Source organism: Sus scrofa, chromosome 2 (assembly GCF_000003025.6).
Source record: "Sus scrofa isolate TJ Tabasco breed Duroc chromosome 2, Sscrofa11.1, whole genome shotgun sequence".
In the NCBI taxonomy this organism is placed as follows: Eukaryota; Metazoa; Chordata; class Mammalia; order Artiodactyla; family Suidae; genus Sus; species Sus scrofa.
Window position 1 is genome coordinate 41,168,926 of NC_010444.4, and position 16,388 is coordinate 41,185,313.

The 16,388-nt window shown below is 48.2% G+C and overlaps 1 protein-coding gene across 7 annotated transcripts in view; it reads left to right on the forward strand.

Annotated features, from left to right (window-relative positions):
* SERGEF (secretion regulating guanine nucleotide exchange factor) overlaps nt 1-16,388 on the forward strand; it is a 241,870-nt gene that overhangs the window by 54,752 nt on the left and 170,730 nt on the right. For all 7 annotated transcript variants that reach the window (XR_301734.3, XM_003122944.6, XM_021083268.1 and 4 more), the window contains one exon: nt 958-1,124. Coding sequence is in view for 6 of the 7 variants with exons in the window: in XM_003122944.6 (XP_003122992.4) it covers nt 958-1,124 (167 nt within the window). In the remaining variant the exon portion in view is untranslated. The remainder of the gene's footprint in view (nt 1-957; nt 1,125-16,388) is intronic.

A 16,388-nucleotide genomic window follows, 5' to 3' on the forward strand; every position in this document is an offset into this window, starting at 1 on the left:
ACTTGGTGTTTTGTCTCTTAAGCAAAGTTTTTCTTTGTTAAAATAAACATGTGTAAAGAATTTATACAGCGCACATGGTTATGCATATTTATTGCAGGGAATCTGTTAATAATCTATGCCTCATCGGATTTTGCATTTCTGTTGAAATATCGAATGCGGCACTTGGTACAACTGAATAAGGTTGGCGAATTCTCCCTCATCTGGGGGGAAGAAAGGCCATTTCTTTGTTCCAAACTTCATTTTCTTCTGTCATCTTTAGCACTGGCCAGCTTCCCAGGTGGTGCATCTCGGGGACCGAATGCTTTTCAGGCTCTAAATGATTTTGTCTTTTTTCCCTTCTCTCACTCCCTTCCCTCTAGCACACACGGGCACTCGCCTTGAGCCTGTTAGAAGTGCTTCCGTGGGTAAGAGCATAGAGTCTGAAAGGTCTTCTATGTTACATGGAGGAGAAAACTCAGGAAACTGGTCATTCATTGCACTCAGAGTAAGGCCCTGAGAGTTTGTGGCCTGGGGTGAGTTGGCTGCTCTGGATACAGTGAGAGGGAGGAGAGCCTCAGAACACCCATCATCTGTCTCTGCCAAGTGCAGACACTTTGTATGAGGGAGGGAAGAGGGTGGGTGGGCCACTCAGTGCAGTTGAAGTGTTCTCTGTGGCCGTGTCCATGTCTGTTAAAATGCAGGAGCACAGGCCCGAGGCAGCCCAGGTTGGAATCCAGGTTTCACACTCACTCCGTGTTTGCTCTTGGTCAAGCCATACATCTCACCCCTCTGGACCTCAGTTCCTGCATCTGTAAACATGTGAATACTCAGGCTTCCTTTATAGCGGACAGGAGGGCTCCTGCCTCGTGGCAGTTGGTACTGAAACTGTGCTCACACTTTGTGTTGTCATTCTTTGCTTACCCACGAGAGAGCACATCTGTGGAATGGAGCCGTAATTCAAGTAATGTTTGTTTTTAGAAACTGGCAAGGTGTTTACCTGGGGCCGAGCGGACTATGGTCAGCTGGGGAGGACGTTGGAGTCTCCTGAAGGCTGGAAACCGAAGAAGCAAGCTTCATCCTTGCCCTGCTCCAGGCCAGCGAGGAGTGTGCCTTCGTCCCTGCCTTGCTTAACGGGAGCGACTGAGGTAGGAGGTGACCTCTTTTCACAGAGGTGATGCGACTCTTTTCCTCGTCTTTCAGGGAAGCATTCACTGAGGGCCTACTGTGTGCTTATAGTCGAGGCCTTCTGGTGGGTTTCCCGCAGGAGCCTGAAGGGGTTCTTGCCTCAAGCTGCTCATGGTTTAATACGGTAGACGAGGCGGTTACCTGTCGTGAGGCAGGCTGTGTGTGACCCCGTCAGATAGGTGCCCGGGCCTCCAGGTCCACTTCAGAGAGGGAGAGATGGGGTCAGGTGCAGGGATTGGTTGGGCTTCGTAGAGCCATGGCTTTGAGCTGTGCCTTGGAGGACGGGTGAGACTTGAGCAGGCCCCATGAGAGGGGAGGAAGACTGCGGCGGCGGTGGGCACAGCAGCGGGAGTGGAGTCAGGGGGTGGGAAAGGCAAGGTGTTTGGGGAGCACTGGTGGTTCTGTTTGGCTGGAGCACAGGGTGTCTGAGGGAGCAAATATGAGGTCATATTGGGAAGATGGGTTGGACCCTGATCAGAGGGGCCTTTAATACTGAGCTGACTATTTTGTTCTTCTGTTTATATTTCCCAGAGTAGAAACCATGGTAGTTCAGTTGCTTGGTTAAGCCCCTTTAGTTCCCTGAAATGTCTTGAATTTCTACATTTAAGGCAGGAGTCTTAATTTCTCCAGGGTCTGTGTTTCTGTTACTAAATTTTACTTTCTGCTGTCCTTAAAAAAGAAAAGTCTAGGTTCTTGAGAGAATGAGGATGGCCACTCAGGAAATGTGCCTCTGAACCCAAGTTGGCTTAATGAAGGAATTCAGTCTTCATTCAGTCTGTCCAAAAAATTAATAAGCTAGTAAGACTTCTGTAATTAGCATCAGACTAATTACAACCCTCTCCATACCTAGAGGGCTTCCCTTCCCCCGGGGCCTGCCTGGCCGCCTCCTTCCGGGTATGTAGGACGGTTCTCCATTTCTGCCTCACGTGCCAGCCCTGGCCCTCCTGGGCCTTTCCTTAGTGCTGGGTTGAGTCTGTCTCTCTGTCTGTCTGTCTTTCTTTAACTGTAACGGCACTGAGCGACACTACAGGGACAGCTGAGACGTGGTGATACTAATGGTAAAACCACCCCTAGCCTTCCACCCTGTCGCAACTCCATTCCTTTTTTGCATCTACATGTGTACATACTTTACAAAGTTATTGGGATGGTGTTTATAATGTTTTGTATTCGGTCTTCATTTATTTTAACATAAATGCTTTGCTCTGTTTCTTCTAGGTCTTTAAAGATCATTTAAAAGGGCTGTGCAATATATGATTTGAAGCTTCTGGGGTTTTCCAAACCATTCTGTGAATGTTGGAATTTAGATAATTTCGCTCCTCCCCCTTTTTTTTTGGTCACTATGGTGGATTCTGCAGTGAATTAAATACCCTATTGTTTCTTAAGGATGCAGTCTTGGGGATGAAATTGCAGGGGTGAAGGCCATGCGCATCTTTGTGTCTTTCGCTGGATTTCTCTAGATTCTGTTTGAAAGAAGTTGACGCTGGTGAAAGGGGGAATATGGTACTTAAGCTCGTACTGTCTGCTCAGAGAGTGAGGGTGCTGAGAGCCTGGTTCCTCACGCTTTAGACTCTTTAACTTTCCTTTGTCTTTCCCGGAACATTTAAGACTTAGTGGTCAGGTAGCAGAGCAGAGGCACAGAGGCTTCATGGATTTTTCTGGGTCTCTGGTTTTATTGGCAAGATGAGACTAATAATATCTACCACGGAAGGTCATTGATGAGGATAACACACAAAGTTCTTGGCACGGGCCAGGTGTTCAGTAACTGTTGGGTCCTTTCTCTTCTTCCCCTCTGAAGCCTTTGAATGCCCTGTGGTAGCTATGCTTGCACTGGCAGATGTGGCCGTGTCAGCTGAAGAGCTCTGACATTGATGCGACTTTTATTTAGCTTCTTGGCAGGGCAGTTGAGGAGTTGGCTTGAGCCCGGAACCCCGTGGCAGTTTCATTTTCACGCTTCCCTCCATCTCTGCTGCAGTGAGACTCGCTGGTCTCACTGCAGGTTCAGACTCTAGGATGTTTGCTGTTGGTAAATCGGGTCTGGGAACTCTCTCTGCTGTTGATGCCTAGGTCTGGCCTGTCAGGCATCTATTTGCTGGAGGCCCAGAGCTAGGCCAGTGGGTAGCTCTAAGCTACGAGGAGTGGATTTACCTTGGGAAAGACAAGAGCTGTACTAAACCAGGTGATCTGCTGTCAGGGGCTTGGCCAGGGAGATGCATAGACACTTGGGGGGGACAAGGAACAGCCTTGAACTAAGCTGATGATTCCTGACCTTCAAGGACCTGAGTGGCCCACAGCTGATCACTTACCTTCTTCTATGTCCAAGGGATAAGCAGAGGGAGGATGAGCTGTCTTGGCTGGGGCCTTAGGTAGGATGTCTGCCCAGAAGGGTCCAGAGAAATGGTCAAGAGGGAGGGGAAAGCACAGGTGGACAGAGTTGACTGTGGTATAATCAGCACCTCCCATGACCAAAGACAGCAAATAAACACGTTGTTACTTGGCGGTTATTGTGGTCCAGGTAGCATGCTAAATGCTTTGCATGTATTATTTCATTTTCACAATAAGCTTGGGCACAGGTGTTATAATCACTGCTATAAGAATAAGGAGACTAGTGAGTAAGTCACTGGCCATGGGTCACATAGTAGGTAAATAGTGGGGCTGGAACTTGGGCTTGAGGTACTTGAGGCTCACATGCTTTCTGTATAGATGACGCAACCTTGTATGTGTATCCTCACCTGCATGAAAGTTCTGGAAGTCAGGGGCTCTGATTCCCTGAGAGTCTCAATTTTTTTTTCTCCTCAGCCATGTGTCATTCTCATGTCAGCCTGAGAAAGATTGAGATTTTAGACCCGACAGACCTTTGTTCAATGTTTACAGGCCTGAACAGTGTGTGTTTCATGCACTGTCTGCTTTGCCTTAGGTCCTGGGCCTCTCTAGCCACTCTAGCAAAATTCCAGGGGGTGGGCACAGTGGCTGGAATTACCGCCGTGCACGTGTCAGGGCAGGGAGCGTGTGAGCAGGTCTGTTTGCTCCCTAACAGTGAATATACACCCACGAGCTTTTTCCTTTCCAAGCTCCAGGTGGGGCTGCTTCCTGCCCATTTCCTGTGGAACATTGGCTCTGAACTCTGCCCTAAGGTGGAATCCTGTACTTCATAGTTGGGCAGAAGTGCCTCTGCTCGCTTAGTGGGTACAGTGCCCCGCCCCTCCCCTGACACCCACCCCCCTCCCAAGATTCTAAAGCAGCTCAGGCAGGGGACCTGGGATATTAGTGGAACCATCAGAAGACCTGTTTGGAGGTCAGCAGCCTCTGAAGGAGCAAGGTCTGGATTGGGAGTCAGAAGACCTGGGTTCTACCTGTGCTCTTGCCATAACTGGGTGAATTTGGGCAAGCCCTTTACCTCCTGTGCCCTTAGTTGCCTGATATATACCTTGGGGCTGTTAGACCAGGTGATTCCTAAAGGTTCTTATAGATCTAAGTTCCCTTCCATCACTGATTCTTATTTTATTGGAAAGATCTCTACTTTAATGTGATAACTGTGCCTCTGGAGTCCCTCAGTGTCATGGCCAAGAATCACTGACCCTCAAGCTGCTGGCTCATCTTGGGCAGACCTGGGAATGTTAACCAGTGTAGAAGTTCCAGGCTTTAGTACTGCTTGAGCCTTGCTCTGCCGCTTTGCCTTGGCTCTGTTCTCTGCCCTTGTTCCTCATCCCCAGGGCCTCCTGTTCCAGTTTAGGTCATTGGGACTTAGGATTGATGCTCCTGCCTTGTCCTCCCAGGACTTGCAGTTCAGCTTTGACTCCCGTCCCTGTGGCCGTGACCTTATTGCTTGGAACAGACAGACCTTGGTGACTCTGTCTTCCTAGAGTCTCCTCCCACCACCCCCGCCACTGGCTCTGAGTGTGCTGTCCCACTTGTGTGCGTGTCTCCTGTTTACCTCCTTCTTGGCTCTGGGCTCTTGCGCGTTCCATAGTCAACCCACTGAATGTGGGTTGGTACCTGCCCTATGCCTGCATTGACCACAGTGGTGCTGAGTGGGGAGGTGGATACAAAGATAAAGAAAACATGTCTCTGCCCTCAAAGAACTTCCAGGTACATAAATAAATTCCTTACCATGTAGAGTGAAAAGTCCTGTTGGAGGTGTGTATGAAAGGCCAAGGGAGCGGTGACGATGGAGTAATTTACCCTGAAGATAACTAACAAAAAGTGTTTACTGGGTTCTTAAAAATGAGTAAGAGTTTAGGAAAGAGAGGAGGTCCTTCCAGGCAGAGGGGACAACATGACTTAAAGCTGTGCATCTGGGGCTGCTTTGAGCTCCTGGTACAGTCGAGGTACCTGCTTCTTCCAGTGGTCCAGCCTGGTTTTGCCATCTGGCTACCTGTCTCATCTGCCCTATCCCTGCCATCCATCCTTCTAAGACAGCTGTCTGAAGGAAAATAAGCGTCACATAGGTTATCTCTTCTGATCCTGGCATGATGCTGTGAAACAGGCCAGGAAGGATTATCTTCATTTTACAGTTGAGGAAACTGAGGCGCAGAGAGGCTGGCGGGGAGTTGGAAGACCCGAGACGAAGAACCTGCTTCCCGGTGTTTCTGAGAGCCTTGCTCTGGGGTCTGTCTGCAGCCATGGATGGCCCTGAGTCATGCTCCTGGTTGAAATTCAGCCCACGTTTGGTGGAGGAGCACCAAATCCCGGGCAGGGAGCTCAGTGCACACGTGCACGTGTGTGCACACACGCAGCTGTTGGAGCAGGAGCAGGAAACATGGAAACAAACAAGAGTTGAACCAGGGACGGGGTGATTGTCAAGCCCAAATGCCGGCAGCCCTCATTTTGCCGCAGGACTAAAACTGTTTGTTGGAGGATCAACCTGTGCACAGGGTCTAAGTGAAATCTGTCAGAATGAGTGGGAAAGAAGCTATTTTTAGTTTGCAGAGTCACTCACTCGGCTGTGTTAGCTGAGGTTCGAGCCAGTCCCCTACGCTTTCCACAGTGTTATTTCTGAAGGAGAAATACCACTTGAATGCTGTGTAAAATCCATTAATGAACCTGGAAGTTTCCAGGGCGTCTTTGTCCTGCAGCTCCTTCGGAAGGCTGCCTTTCCTGAATGACCTTCCTCCTTTCCTCTATTTAATGCACTTCTAATTTTAAGTTTGTGTCAAGACTGTGGGACTTTGGTGCCCTAAATAATGCAGAAATCTACCACCAGCTATCAGCTGAGTCTGGAGAGCTCTGACGGAATTGAACACAACCTGAAAAAAGCATCCCCAAGTAGCTCTCTGGTAAATCCACAGCATCATCGCTCTTCTTAGAGGGCCGTGAGGTCCCTGAGACTGTGGTACCCGGGCTGCCCAAACCTTCCAGGTGTAGCGGTTTCAGAGGCCTCCCCAAACGGGGTGGCAGTGTTCACGCAAATGCTGTTTCTTTGGAGACTAGAAAAGCCAGCACATCTGTGTGTTAGCTGCTGCCCTAACGGAAGGAGAAAAGCACAAAACAAACCTCAAAGCAGGGGATTGGATTTGTCTGTGTGAACACTCAGCAGCAGAGAGAAAGAGCCACCAGCCAGGGCTGCCTTTGTTTGAAAGCGATGGTAGACAATCTGATACAGAAGCACTTGTTTACTACCTGCTATTTTTGTGTTTGTTTGTATTTATCATCTCTTCTCACTGAAATATAAGATGCAGGTGGGCGAGGGCCTTGTCATCATCTTTGAAGCTGTGTGCCTCGTGTGTAGACTAGCTCCTGGCACCTCACGGGCGCTTAGTGGATGTTTACAGACTGACCACCCGAGAAGGAGATGGTTTGGAGGGTACAGCCCACTTCAGCTCCTCTTCTTTGTCCCCCCACAGCCTGTGCTTCTTAATCCCAGGCCATTTCTGGAAGAGGCATTCCTGCATTCTCAGGCCCCTGGGCATCAAATGTCCTGCAGAGCCGGAGAACAGACAAGCACTGACCCTGTAATGTGCTCCAGCAATCTGGAAGTTTCTTATGAAGTCCCTTGATGGCAAGGCTTAGAGTCTTTTAATGCATCACAATTTACCAAGTGCTTTCAAGCATATGCATCCTCGGTTTTCCTTCTTTTCCTCGGCAGACGCTTATGAATGCCTGTGTCCAAGCGCTGTATTAGCCGAATTGGGGGAACAGAGGAGGGTGGGACAGATCCTGTCTTAGGAGCTTTTGAGCTGGTGGCAGAGCGAAGATAAGTTAGTTGCAGGATGAGCAGGACGTGGCAGGGGTGGGAGAGAGTCTGACAATGAGATCTTGTTGACCCACCCTTTCCCTGTCCTTGGGGGCCTTTTCTTTCTTGCATTTTCAGTGCCTGTGGCTCTGTTGGATTCTGTGGGGTTGGGGTGGGGGGTGGTTGGGGTGGGAGGTGGTGACTGGAAAGGCTTCCTGAATTGGAAGCTTTGACATTAAATTAGTTCTCAAGGGAGCTAATGTAAAGTAACGGGGGAATCTTGGCAAGAGCTTGCATTAAGAGGAAAGCAGAGGAAGAGCAGCCAGCTAGCGCCTGAGTATTGACAAGGGAGGGAGGAAGAGAGCCAGGAACTGCAGCATCCTGGAAGCTGAGGGGATTTCAGCAGGGACAGCAGGGAGCTTGGAGACTGAGACCAGGCCACTGGACTTGGTGGTGGGGAGGGGTGGTGGGTGGTGACCCTTTTGGGAGAAGTGGTCGTGGAAGCTAATGCCAGGACAGAGGGTGAAGGAAAAGGTGAGGAGAGAAATACAGGCTCCAGGTGTGAACCGGCCTTTCTGGAGATTCTGTGGTCCAGGGAGCTTAAGAACAAGCTCAGGAACTTGGAAGGAGAGTTCGTTTTGTTAAGTTGGGGAAACCGGGGTGGGTCAGAAGGCTGAAAGCAAGGATTAGAGAGAGAGAGAGAGAGAGAGAGAGAGAGAGAGAGAGAGAGAGAGAGAGAGAGAGAGAGAGAAAGCTTCCAGGGAAAGATGCAAGAGGGAGGCGAGATGGCTGGGGCAAGGCCACCGAGGAGCTGGGGGAGAGGAAGAAGGTCACTGCGAAGGGGATGGTTCTGACAAGAGGGAAGCACAGTTTTTCTTTTAGCACAGGTGTGAAGGAAAAAGGGGATGCAGGAAGATGGAAGTTTTGAGGTAGAGAAGAACAGTTCTTTCACTAAAGTGTGTGGTACCCTCTGTTGTCATGGTTTTTCTTCACTTTATTTATTCATTCAGTAACTGTTGCCTGCATCCTACTGCGGGCCACGCCAAGTACAGGGTGCCAAGAATTCACGAGGAAACGACAAGGTTGCTACCCAATGCTGTAATACCATATTTATTAGTAATACAGTGTTCTTTGTTTGTTTGTTTGCTTTTTAGGGCAGCACCCATGGCATATGGAAGTTCCCAGGCTCAGGGTTGAATCAGAGCTGCAACTGCCGGCCTATACCACAGCCACAACAATGCCAGATCCGAGCTGTATCTGCAACCTCCACCACCGATCATGGCAACACCAGATCCTTAACCCACTGAGCAAGGCCAGGAATCAAACCCACATCCTCATGGATACCAGTCAGGTTCGTAACCCACAACAGGAACTCCTAATATGGCACTTACTAACATGCCCATTGTTCCATCAAACCTGGAGTTCTTTGAGGGCCCGCACTGTTTTTTTTATCTTCGTGTAATTAGCGCCAGGCTCCGTACAAAATAAATATTCAAAGTGTGCTAAAGCAGTGTGAGAGCTTCTGTTGGGCGGCTTAAATCTTCCTAGTTCGATCAAAAGCCAGCTTGTCTGCTGGTGTGATGAGGTTAGTGTTAGTGTTGGGGGCGGGGAGAGGGGGACACCAGGGAAGAACTAGTTTGCTTTACTCTGTAGGTGCATCCAGCACTGTCTGGAAAGAGCCTGGAAATGGGGGGAGAAAAATACCATTACTGGCCCTGGTGGGTAGAGCAGATGTTGCTGCCTTCATTCTCTGGGTGAGGAAACTGATATTCAAGGAGAAATCTGTCATGAGCTCAAGGTTACAGAGTACACGGCAGAACAGGGACTTGAATCTGGCTCTCAGCATCCTCCTCCTTCTCCTTCCCAGCCCTGTGAACCAGCGGCTTCCTCTCTGGTCAGTTCTGATCGGTGGCCCTGGGCTCTGGCTTTGGCTATTGCTAGCCTGTAGATGAGTCCGATGGAGACCTGGTAGCACTCTCCAGACTCCTAATCTGGGTCATTGGCTTCTGAGGAAAAGCAACAAGAAAGGGACCAACCTCAGTGAGGACTAGGACAGAGATGTTAAGTTACGATTTCTTTCGGGAAACCCCAGTGCTTGCTGGAGTTGGCGGTCTGGTGGACAGGGCTTAAATGGAGAGTGAGACTTGCTTTAGAATTTCTGCTGTCACCTATAATCCCTATGGCTTTGGGTGAGTCAGAACCTTGCCAAGCCTTAGTTTTCTTTTCTACAAAATGGGAGTAAGAATATCAACTTCACCTTGTTCGTAGGGTTATTGAAAGATGCAAACAGGCTATACGCAAGGGCTTTTGTAAACTCTGAAGTGCTGTACAAAGGAGTTACTGTTGGGTTCATAGCCTGTGAGCCGCTCTAGGCTTCAGACACAGGTTTTGTTGTAAGTATGAATCAGAGCTGCTCTTCTGTCTTAATCATTTGAGATCTTAGAAGCTGTAATGCACTGTCCTTGATTTTATGGCAAACACTTTGTAGAATCAGACCAATGAAGATATCTGAGGCTGGGTGCTTAGTACTCCATCCACAGCCAGTCTCCATGCAGGGCAAGGGGAGCATGAATTCCTGTCTGGGTAGCCATCAGCATCAGCAGCAAGGATGTTTCTGGCATGCTTCCTCTCAGCAGCAGAGGAAATTCATCAGCACTGATTTAAAGTCCTGGTGACCTCATGTGTCACCACTATGCTCTGCAGCAGTACGACTGCCTCAGGCCGTGCCCCTGGTCACCCTGGAACTGACCAGCTGTCTTTTGTTGCATTTGACCTTGAAAACTGGGCTGTCCCAGGGTGAAAGTAAATTATGCCATGGTTTAGAGTGAAAACAAAAGCTGGTGAGGGTTCAGAGGAGGCTGCAGTGGTTTGATGAGAGAAATGCAAGGTCTATGGAGGCTGAGTGAGCTGAAAGTAAAGGGTTGGCCAGGGGACTAAAACTCCCTCCATTTCCACCACTGTTCCTTGATCTGGGGGACCCCCCCCCATTATCTGTTGCCTGATTACAGTGACCACCCCTTAGTTGGGAACCTCTTGTCTCTAGTTTAGGTTGATTCCAGCTGCCCTCAACCCATCTGCCAAAATGATGTTCCAGAATATAAATCCGATGGTGGTTTGCTCTTAAAAAAGTGATTTTTAGAAAATACAGAAAACATTTATTCCCGCAATAGACACTTATTGAAAACCCACTATATGGTGGAAACTTAACTGAGTCTTCAGGATATAGTGGAGGATAAGACCCAATATCTGCTCTCAGAGGTGGGAGAAACACATAATCCCCCATTCCCATAGTCTGGTAAGTGCGTGGAAATGAGGGGAGAAAAATACCATTTAATACCCCACAGCAAAGAGTGGGGTCATTAGAGCATGAGATCCAGGATTGTTATTGGCCTTCTTCACCGTTGTCTCCCCATCGCCTTGGCTGGCACCCAGCACCCAGTAGATGCTCAGAAAATAATTGTCATTGCCCTTACTTTTCCATGGCTTCCCATCTAGGATGAAATCCAAATCTCTGGCTTGTTCTAAGAAGCTCTTCTTGATCCCACCCCCATGGGAATATCCAGCCTCATCTTCTACCAGTTTCTCCCTTGCCCTGTGTAATCCTTCTGTGCCAAACCCACAAAATCATCACGTTGTTTGACACTTTGGGTCTCTGCACAGGCTGGTTCATCTGCTTCCCTTTGCTCTTGGCTGCTTGGATAACTACTGCCCATCCTTCAGTGGATAACGAAGATGATGCCTTGTATTCATCTCAGTATTCCTGCCATCCAGCCCATCAGACCTGCCTCGACTTTCTGTCTCAGTTTTTGTTTTTTTTTCCCCCCTTGTCTGTTTTTTGCTTAGTGCTATTACCCACCTTCCTTGACTCTTGTGGGTCCCTAAAGTCCTTTTCCACCTTTCCTCCCCCCCCACCTTGTCCCTGAAACCTCTTGAGATTACAGATCTGGAGTTTGTTGGGCTGCTGGAGGCCTGGCTCCTTGGCTGTGATGAACCCTCGCTTTCCTTTTTATTTTTCTTTTTGTCTTTTGTTTTTTTAGGGCCGCACCCGCAGCATATGGAGGTTCCCAGGCTAGGGGTCTAATCAGAGCTGTAGACGCCGGCCTACGTCAGAGCCACAGCAATGCCAGATCGAGCCGCATCTGCGAACTGCACCACAGCGCACAGCAACGCCAGATCCTTAACCCACTGAGTGAGGCCAGGGATCGAACCTGCAACCTCACGGTTCCTAGTTGGATTCGTTTCTGCTGCACCACGACGGGAACTCCTTTTATTGTGTGTGTGCCTTTGCTTTTTCTAAATGCCTTCTCCTTCCCACTGGGCCCCATCCAGACAGCTGGCCCTCTCTGCCAGTTCTGCTTGCCACAAGAGTCCTACCATGAGCAGAGCCTGGATTTTGCCAATCTCATCGTCCAAGACTGGACTCTGTGTCCTGGGACCCTACTCACTGTTTGAGACCTTGTTCTGAATGGTTGATTCCTCAGTAGAATGGCAACTATTTGATTCCAAGTTCCTGCTGCTCAGAGTTTCTGGCTTCGAGCCTTCTTTGATATTGGCAATGGCCTGAATCCAGCTTCTCTCTACCAGACCCCTTTGGATACTTTATGTTGAATGCCTGCCTTCAGAACCAACCCTGTAGTCACCCCTCTTCCTCAAAGGTTAGTCCTATCTAGTTCCAGCTTCTTCTTGAGCTACCATGTCCTGAGCCCGAGGCCTTGCCTGGAAGGTGCTCCGTGAGGGAGGTAAAGAGGAAACGTTGCTCTTGTCACTTCTCAGGGAGCAAACCCGGCCGCTCTGTTGGGATGCGGCCTTCATAATCCCAAGACCCAGGCCATTTGGTAGTGGGACCGCCAAAGTTTGAAGAAATTAGAAGGAAGAAGTTCGTCTTTGTACGATGACATAATTCCCTTCTGTGATGTAGTGGTTCTGTGGGAACCCTGTCAGTGGTGGTGGCCACCTCCTGTATCTGCAGATTGCTGTTCGGACGGGAGGTCTTTTTACTGGATGTCTGGCGTCATCCAAGATGGGGGAGACTGGCTGTGGGTAGAAGAAATGGAAAGAATCAGAGATGTCTTTGTGAGAAGAGCAGCTGCTGCGACAATCAATCGTGAAGCTTCTGGCTTTTCAGAGGAGCCAGCAGTTGTAAGGAGAAAGGAAAGCAGGAGGCAGAGTGGAGGCTGCTTGTAGCTGCCGTGAGGACCTTCCATGTGCCACTTCAGGGGGCCCAGCTGGCTGGGGACAGTTGCTTGTGGCTGCTGAACAAAATGTATGTATTGTTGTAGCTGGCACACCCAGGATTGCGTGAAGAATGTTTCTCACTCCAGAAAGATAATATAATTACTCTTGAGTATCTTCTCTGTAGTTTATTTCCATGTGATCCCTTTTGGGTAAGATTTTTTTTTTTTTTTATTACTTGCCTGGAGGATACACATCATTTGAGGATAGAGTCTGCATGAAGGAGCAACAACAAGAGAAAGACTTGGGAGAATCTGATGACGTTACATTATGGTTCGATTCTTGGACAAACTGCGTTACTTCTCTGAGCTTCCCATTTTGCATTTGTCAGATATAATAGTACTTATTTGGCCTGTCTCTCCAAGTTGTTGTCAAAATGATGTTATGAATGTGAAAGCGTTTTATAACTATGAAGCAGTAAACAAATGTAAGCTATGTTGGTTGATTTCTTTGTCATATCCAACCTTGTGTGGGTTTTCAGGAAACTTCCATTTCTTGTAGCTCTTTGGAGATCATTGCCAGTTATCACAGAGCTGGAGTTTGATAGGAATCATTTCCACAATTCTTGTGTTCTTCTTTATCCATCATTACCTGTCGAGCACCCAAGGTGCGTTGGAGCTGCGGACTTGGAATGTGACAACAGGGAGGACACAGAGTTCTACAGCTTTCTAAATGGAATGTGACTAATGCAGTAAATCTCCTACAGGTAGGGGCTGAGGACTTGGGAGCAGAGAGAGGTGGAGGCAGTGTTGGAGAAAAGAGTTGTTGGCCAGGTGTCTTGATTCTTTGGGAGAGCTTCTTAGAGGGGATGAAATTTGAGGGCTGGGGGAGACAGAGTTTGGTGGATGAGAAGATCAAGACTTTTTAAGCTCCTAAATGATCTGTGGGAAGAGCTGGTTCCTTCGGTGGTGATAAACCTGGGATGGTGTTGGCACGCTCAGATGTGAGCACAGAGGTTGGCAATTAAGAAAGGCTTGAGGGGGAGCATTAGGATTCTTAAGAAATAATAATAATGATAGCTTCTATTTCTTGAACGTTGATTATGGACCACACATCAGGCACTGTATAAACATCTCTTTCACTTCTTACCACATCCCCATGGAGCAGTTACTATGTTATCCCCATTTTGTAGGTGAGGAAGCCAACGCTTGGGAAGTAACTTGTCTGAGGACACAGCTAGAAAGTAGCAGAGCTAACACAGTGGCAGTGTCATGGATTAAAGGACACCAGGTGACTGGATGGCACTTGTCCAGGCTGGAGGGCAAAGAGGTGACTGAGAGTGGTGCTCACCCCGGCTCCACCTCTGGATGTCCAGATGGCGCTGGAAGAGGCAGAGCCCATACCAGCTCATCTCCCCTCTTTGGTGTCTGGGCACAGACCAGGGGAGGTGAGCAGAGCCACTGAGTGCCTTTCCTTCCCCTTCCACCCCCAAACTGCCACTTCAAAGCTGGGACAGTGAAGTGTGCCTTTGAAGAGTAAAGATATTTTAATTCCTCACAGTCCTTTTTTGGGCTTCTGTTTCCTTTCATAGTGGCAGCAAGGATGAGTTTCAGAGGGTCTCAACCCCAACCCCCTTACCTGCTCATCCAAGTGGTACCTCTTTACCAGGCTCAGATTAGAGCTTACCCAGTCAGTTCTACTTTGGACAACTCCAGCTGCCATTTCAAATGTGAGCTCCCTGAGGGCAGGTACCGTATCTTGGTTGTGGCTATCAGAAAGCAAGTGGTAGAGAATTGTTATGGAACCACGTGTGGTGGTCTTCCTGAGGAGAGCATACGGTGCTGCAGAGTGGGCATTGTATTTTAGGATTTGGGGGAATCTCAGACCTGGTGGGCAAGAGGCAAGGGTTGGGTCAAACAGCAGACACTTGGGGAAGCATCAGGGCTTTGAGCTCCACCTACTCAGAAGCAGGCCTGGGGTTTCTGCTGGGGGATAGCTGTTGGTTGCCAACAGAGTTGTGATATATTTGTTCTAGAGGGAGAGGAATGGAAACAGAATGCTGACTCCTCCAGTCATCTAAGCTTGAGGGTCTTAGAAATACAAGCATCTTTCTCCATCTGCAATGCTCCATTCCTCAGACACCTATTTAAGGGGAAGAGCACAGAGGCAAGAAAATGGTATATTTCCCTTGTACCCCTCAAGGTGAAATATCTGCTACTGCACGGGGACTTGTGGGAACAGTTCCGCAGTTACTGCTGTACAATGCATTTATCATTCTGCTCCCCTGGTGCGTTTTGCCAAGCTGCATAATTTCCCCGTTCTTTCCTACACTCACCAGCTCCATGATGATGATGCATCTGGTGGCCAAAGCCTCCCTGATCAGTTTGCAGTGTAGTGGAAAGAGCAATGTCTTAGCTGATAATGACAGCGGGGAGCATCCGCCAAGTCCCAGTAGGGTGCCGGGTTCTCTGCTAAGCATTTTCTAGATGTCATCTCTTGAATCCTCGTGACATCCCAGCAACCCTGGGATTATTATTCCTCAGTTTGCAGATGAGGAGAGGAAGCTCGGGGGTGGTCACTTGTCCAAGGCCACGTGGCTAGTGAGTGAGAGAGTTGTGATTAAAATCCAGGTCCTACTGTAAAACCTATGCTATGAAATACTATTTGGAACTGGAACATTAATTCTCTGTGGGATCTGGGGTCAGAGACTTTGCTTCCTGGGCCTCAGCCTCTAATCTGTGAAATGACAAGCAGTTCCAAGGGTTCTTCTAAAGCTTCCTCTGGTTTGGTTAGAACTCTATCTTGTTGTATGGCAGCAGGCTGGCTGCTAGGTCATAATTGCATAGAAGCAACATTAAGATCATGCAGTTAAGAGTATACCTTATAGAATAGTATGGATCAGTACTGTCCAGTAGACATTTATATGGTGATGGAAATGGTCTGTGTCATTCAGTATAGTAGCTGATAACCATATCTGCCTACTGAGCACTTGAAATGTGGCTAGTGTGACTGAGGAATTAAATTTTAAATTTAATTTTATTTTAATTCACTCAAATTTAAATGATAACATGTGGCTAATAGCTACGGCATCGGACAGTGCAGGTATAGATAGTACACACTATAAAACCAAATAGAGTATAGATTCTTCCATTCCCATCTCATCTTTAATTTGCCTCCTATATTCCAACTAAGGCTTCTGATTTCCATGTTGGTTTTTTCACAGGTCTAATACTTGATATAATATTGCATTTGTATTATGCTTTCAACTTTCAGGGCACCCAAACATACCTTATTGCATTATTTTTTTTCCAGCCTATGAAGCATATAGAAAAGATCGATAGTGTTACATGCATTTCACAGATGTGGAAACCAAGGCGCGGAGGGTTAAATATGCTACTAGGACTAGGTAAATACTTTTTGCATGAACAAGTGACTTACCTAAGGCCATTTTTGGAGCAGTAGAACCAGGAATGGAAACAGATCTTCTGATCTTCAGCCACGGTTTCCTTTAGTTTTCTTTTCTTTTCTTTCTTTTTTTTCTTTTCTTTTTTTTTTTCTTTTTGTCTTTTTGTCTTCTTAGGGCCACACCTGTGGCACATGGAGGTTCCCAGGCTAGGTGTCGAATCTGAGCAACAGCTGCTGGCCTACGCCACAGCCATAGCAACGCCAGATCCGAGCCGTGTCTGCGACCTCCACCACAGCTTATGGCAACACCGGATCCGTAACCCACTGAGCAAGGCCAGGGATTGAACCCACAACCTCATGGTTCCTAGTCGGATTCATTTCCTCTGTGCCACGATGGAACTCCTAGTTCTCTTATCACTGGTATACCAAACATAGAATAGAGACTCTGCTCAATAGAGATAATTATTTTAAGGTTAGG